Source organism: Haliotis cracherodii, unplaced genomic scaffold (assembly GCF_022045235.1).
Source record: "Haliotis cracherodii isolate W230 unplaced genomic scaffold, xgHalCrac1.p SCAF_9, whole genome shotgun sequence".
Classification (NCBI taxonomy): Eukaryota; Metazoa; Mollusca; class Gastropoda; order Lepetellida; family Haliotidae; genus Haliotis; species Haliotis cracherodii.
In genome coordinates, this window is record NW_027266343.1 from 5,445,684 (window position 1) to 5,452,029 (window position 6,346).

A 6,346-nucleotide genomic window follows, 5' to 3' on the forward strand; every position below is an offset into this window, starting at 1 on the left:
GGGAAGGTTTATTGACCTGGTTGATTGCGTGTTATGGTACTCTGTAATGTTTGACACCACTCACAATATCAACCACTGTTTTGTCTTGCGCAGTCATGACTTTTAACAACCGTCATGATATATATGTAGCTGGAATATTGCTCACTGAGGAGTGGTTTGTTGTTTAACGCTCACTCAGCAATATTACAGCTACATGATGGCGGTCTGTAAAGACAATCCAGCGATTGATATCATAAGCATCGATCAATGCAATTGGGATCGATGACATGCTTCAACCAAGTCAGCGAGACTGACCATCCGATCCCGTTAGTCGCCTCTTACGACAAGCATAGTCACCTTTTGCGGCAAGCATGGGTTGCTGAAGACCTATTCTACCCGGGAAACCTACAAGCAGGGTGTGTGGTACTGGCAACCTGATTAGAATCCATTATTCCATAAATTGAGGTGCAAGACACCTATGATAATGGATTCTAATCGGGTTGCCAGTACCACACACCCTGCTTGTAGGTTTCACCGAAACCAAACATATTAGACCTGTAGACCTGCATCACTTCTGCTTTCCTCACACATTAAGCTTGGAAAATTATTGAAAACAGTGATTATTCTTCAGGTGTTTTCTTTAAAAGAATATTCAGGCTCACAGTCTTTATTAAAAAGATATGTCTGATTTTGCAGCTGCAGATAGAAGTTTGCCATCAGACGGTGAATTAATTGCTGTGCTTTATAGACTGTGACGGTAAATAAATCCACGACAGCCTAAACAATTAATTAAAATAAATCTTATACTCTGATGCACTCTGCATGCCGAAGATGCCGCCCCCACCCCCACCCCCCAAAAAAACCCCAAAACAACAACAACCCACCCACCCCACAAAAAAACCAACAACAACCAAACAACAACAAATAAATAAAAAAAATAAAAAAATAATAATGATAAAAAATATTAATAAAAGTTTACGTCAAGTGCTGATCAGCTAATCACATGGCGGCTTTCTGAATTGTTTTGGTTTAATTTCTTGACCACCCCGATTTTGATTTTGATGGTATTCCCCTTTTAGTAGGTGCAGTAGAGCCAAATAACATCTGGGTGTAAAAAATACACAAAACATGGCGCCGTCTTTATTATTTTGCATTCGAAATTTCCCGGTTATATTCGTTTTCGAGATACAGAAGTCAGATATGCTGGTCTGAAGGCTTCACTCACTTTTACCGACTCATTAGAAGTCTCAGCGCTGATTGGCAGATGGGAAGATTCACTTGACGCAACTTTCTATGGAGGGGTTGTCAGACATTCATGCAGAAAGGTAGCCTGTCAGATATGAGGATTTGATTTTAATGATTTTGTACTGTAAACAATTACCAATAGACACAATCTCTGGAAAAGTCTGGAATTTAATTACAGGTGATGATACAATATGCCAAAGAAACAAAAGAAGTAAACAAAATAAAATAATGCACCAGTTGGTCCTTTGGCCCTCTCTAGCAGTGAAGAGGAGGAACATTATAATGACAGTTCTTATTTGGTAACAATAACAAAATAGCATACAGTCACAAAGCCATAACTAAACAAGGAAGAATACAACTGTAAAAAGGGCAATACTAGATTACAATGCTCCAATAAACAATGCCTTTATCTCCAATGGCAAACATATCTTTATCAGCACAGCAAACAAACGCAACTGAATGAGATAATCCTACAAAAAGCGACAGATTATGTTTCTGTCTAAAGACCGATCGGAGCCAAAGCGACGATAAAAAAATGAAATAAAAATAATTGCACTTTTTTCTATCGGGGGAAAAATAAAGAGGATACAACTACATAAAGTAACTGCAAATCATATTAAATATTAAGTGATCAAATGTATGTACATGTATCTGCAAGCTGCTTTGAACAAAGTCCTCTCTGACAAGTAAATACACTTGTAGTGAGTGAGTGAGTGAGTGAGTGAGTGAGTAGGGATTAACGCCGCTTTAAACAGTATTCCAGTTATATCACGGCGTGTCAGCTTAATGTGGGAGGAAAGCCCGAAGTGATGCAGGTCTCAGACGTTTACTACTTCGGTGAAACCCACGAGGACGGGTATGGTGCTGACAAACCTACACTTGTTATATAATGGATACATTCTAAAGTATTTTGGCAAGATATAGCCTACCAACAAAAACAATATCCGTTGGGATAAGTATGCACATTCAAGAGATGAGAGTGGTACTACTTTCAGAGGCGTCGCATTACTGTTTTATCTAACGCACAATGAAGCATTTTCATAGTTATAACACGTGTTTGTTATTATCAAAATAATAGTCCAAGCTGTGTATAATCACTGTCTGTATATATTGGAACTACAGTAAACTACGGTTGTAACGAACTCATAGGGACTACTAATTTCAGTTCGTTATAACCGTAGTTCGTTATAAGCATATGTACAGCATAACTACAGCAAATAGTCGGGACTAAAAAGGCAAGTTCGTTATATCCGTCAGTTCGTTATAAGCGTGTTCGTTATAACCGTAGTTTAATGTATACTGCCTGTTTCTGAAAGTAGTTTCAGCATAAATGACTATTTCAGAATGTGCTTTTTCACACGACTGCCAAAACACTCACTCGAGTGAATGTCAGATGAATAAAACGGTATATATATACATAACTACATACAAGAATAGAGGATATTTATCTTTTCTCCTCAAATAACACATGGCCTGCTTTTCTAATCAAATAACAAGCGATCTAACAAAGATGACATTGTCATGAGTGGTGCGTGCTATCACGGGTTAACTTGTCAACATTTTCAGTTCACGAAATGAGATAAACATGTTATTTGGCAAGAAAATACAACTGTTATGTTATTATATATCTTTATATTGATCTCGAGCGTCTGAACATCATAGTTTCAGTCAGGCAGACTGAAAGTAGATCCGACAGAGAGTGAGTGAGTGACATATCAATGTCTGTTTGTTTTTTTAACGCCGCACTCAGCAATATTCCAGCTATGTGGCGGCGGTCTGTACATAATCGTGTCTGGACCAGACAATCCAGTGAGCATCATGAGCATCGATCCACGCAATTGGGATACGATGACAGAAATATCAATGTCATATGTTCAAAAAGATATAGCATATAAAAAAATAGTACATGGCATGAAATACATAATATTATTAACCAGGTAGTCTTGTGACATTCCAAAACATACTCTGTGACGGTTGTGTAAATTCCCCGCATATTATGTGCAGTGTCTTATGAACACATTCTTACCTATATAGTGATTACTGTTTACTACAGACAACATTATCATCAACAGAAAACACAAACATCAGGTGTTTATATTCAACAATATCTTCAAACCTCATGGGATAAGAGGACATATTGCATCATGACTAATAAAGTTACTATCAATCAAAGAATCCCCCCAAAGCAACTGCAAGCTGCGGAACTCGTACACATAGATAACGGAATGTATCCCCAGTCGTTTGGGACACCATTGATAAAACGATTGCTACCTTGGTCTTTGTGAAAGAGTCGTTTTTTAACCAATGAACAATTATTGTTTAATTTCTCTTAAAATCGAAAACAATGGGATCAAGTATTTGCATTTGTAGACACAAGGGATTTTATTTAAATTGTTTACAAGCTACCTTAACATGACTCTACCGCACGTTTACCTTTCAAAACATGATTCAAGGCTTGTTATGACAGGGTAGTTTGTAATGCTTCGTTCGACGACCCCGAACTACGAGAAATTTGTCATACTACGAGCTTAGCTTAACATGGACTGTCGTAGCCCTTCGCACGCTCTATGTACTGGGCCCGTATCACTGCCTTACTCACTACTTCAAGTCAGGTTTGTCTTTGGGTAGATCAGTATCAAGCCAGTTTTGTCTTTGAGTACATCAGTATCTTATTGAATACATCAAGTCAGTTGTATCTTTGGGTTTTCAGGCTATGTATAAATCACTCCATGGAAAAAATGGACATATAGGTATTTGTATCAACAGTTATTGGGCAATGGTGTTTTTGATTCTCTGTCTAAACAGAACTCTGGCCTCTTCCTCATCTTTCCATTCGATGTACGTGGTTGATATCATCAGAGCACGTAGTGTCGATGTCACGTGACATGGCTGAATCTGCTCGAGAAGAATAACGGCAATTTCTATATCATTCTTCAGATGAGAGCTGAGAGCCACCTGGAGCTCAAACTTGCACCAGTCGCTTTTCATGTACTCGTTAGAGATGACGAGGATGGTCTTTCTGCTGGTCTCCATGGCGTCAAAGACGTTGTCTATGATGAATCTACCGGCGGCGAAGTCTCTGCTGTGTTCACACAGTCGCAGCCCAACCTCGCCCTCAAGGAAGTCCAGAAGCTCGTCGTAGACCCAGTCTCCGTCGGGGTTGCTATAGGAGACGAAGGCGTCGTATTTCATGTCTTCTGGAGGATGTCGTTGTTGACGTCTCCGTTTGGGTCGCAGCAGAGAAATCCAGTATAGGAGGTGCCAGCGATACCGATAAACCACCAGTGCAGTGACGGTGAATACCAAACACACAGACAGCGCTATGGTCAGAATGACAGCGTACAACTTTACCACAGCGCACGATTTTTCAGTAGGATTATAATAAGCAAGTCTGATGCGTTTACCGTCAGGATACGCGCACACGTATCCATCCGGATAATTGGAAAATTTGATGCTTTTATTGGCAATAACCTCCTTCATCCAGTTCCTGAACCACAGAAGGTCGCAAGTGCAAGTGAAGTGGTTGCTAGCCAGTCCGATCTCCTTTACGCTGAGCCGAAAGTTGAGAGGGAATGTGTCCTCCTTAATCATTTTTATATTACACGAGTTCAGGGTGAGCTTTTGTATACTTGTAGCATTTGAAAACACACCACTGGTGAGGTTGGGGAAGTTATTCCCCAGTAAGTTTAACTCTCGTAATTTCTTCAGTTGAGAAAACACACCTGAGGGTAATTCACTGAGATCCGTGAACTGCATCAGAAGTTTCTCAATATTTCTTAGGTTTTGAAGAAACAATCTCAACTTGTCTCCATATAACTGTAAACGGGTCCTCTCTAGGTTGAGAACACGGAGATTGGGTGTGAATTTGAAAAACGTTCCCTGAATAGTACGAGCATGTGTAAATGGTGGGTTGTTCATATAGTAAATGTTATGCAAGCTTGTGGAATTGAATACCAAGTCTTCCACTGATTTCAAAGACAAGAGGTTGGAAATGTGTAAACTCTGTAATTTGGGCAGATTTGCAAAGGCGTTGTCGGGCAAAGCTTCAATTCTATTGTTTGAAAGCAATAGCTTCAGCAGATTGGGCAGGCAGCTGAGAGGGGACGTATCCAAACTTCTGATGCCGTTTTTCTGGATATCTAACCTTATTAACCGAGGCGTTAAAGGCACACCTCCGTCTAGACACAAGGAAGGAATTTCAACCAGATTATTCCCTTTTAGAACCAACAGTTTTAGATTGGGCAACGGGGTTTCCAGGATAAAAGAATATAGATTATGTTCGGATAGTTCTAAACGTGACAAGTTTTGTACCTGTGATAAAGCAGAAGCATTGAAAACTTCTATTCCCCCCACAAAAAGCGTCATACTTCGAAGTGATGTAAGATGTTTGAACACATCAGCATTAAGAGTCTTGTCGGTTCCACCATCAGCATAGAGTGTGACACTCTGGAGGTCACTATGGACGTTCTGTAGCGCTGATATAATGCCTTTAAGAAGGAAACGTGGCTGTTGCCATTTCAGCGACTGGAGAAAGGATAGGTCCTGAAATGCATCAGGTGCTATTCCAGTGATGTTATTTCTGTCCATTGTAAGGGATGTGAGGTGGCAGTATGTTAGGTTAGCCATCATGCTCCTTGTGATGTAGCCGAGGTCTATACGAGCAAGTTCAACCCTTGTTATGTTTGGAAATGCTTTTGGAATTCCGGCCTTTTTGCCACGACATTGCATTACAGGAGCTTGACACATACAGTAGGAGTAGCATCTCTTCCTTAATTTCCCGTGTACTGTCCAAGTAAAGGCAAGGGAAATGAGTATAATAACACAGAGGGTCTTCATTCTTAGAACGTGGTCTGCAAAGAAAAGGAACGTTTTTATATTAAAATGTACATAAGTGGCTGGACACATGTAACAATACCCCGTTATCATGCTCGCATTTTACCCCGTACTGTTCAAGCGAATGCAATGTGAGTGAGTGAGTATAACAAGAGTTTGCCACTAACGTGGCTATATCCCCCGCCCCTGTTGCAGAATTTATGACATAATTAAATCTAAACAAACCCTAACCTTTTTTAACCGAGGTGGAACTTGTCATGGAAATTGTAAAAACAAGAAGAGTTAACTT

The 6,346-nt window shown here is 39.9% G+C and overlaps 1 protein-coding gene across 1 annotated transcript; it reads right to left on the reverse strand.

Annotated features, from left to right (window-relative positions):
- Positions 1–3,962: 3,962 nt before the first annotated feature.
- Positions 3,963–6,060, reverse strand: LOC139453184 (toll-like receptor 13). The gene has a single exon (XM_071234816.1). It carries the CDS (start codon positions 6,058–6,060, stop codon positions 3,991–3,993), a length of 2,070 nt encoding a protein of 689 aa, XP_071090917.1. The 3' UTR covers positions 3,963–3,990.
- Positions 6,061–6,346: the final 286 nt, after the last annotated feature.

Bases quoted from the DNA above. Each gene is read 5' to 3' on its own strand.
- LOC139453184 (XM_071234816.1), bottom strand. From the start codon at position 6,060: ATGAAGACCCTCTGTGTTATTATACTCATTTCCCTTGCCTTTACTTGG.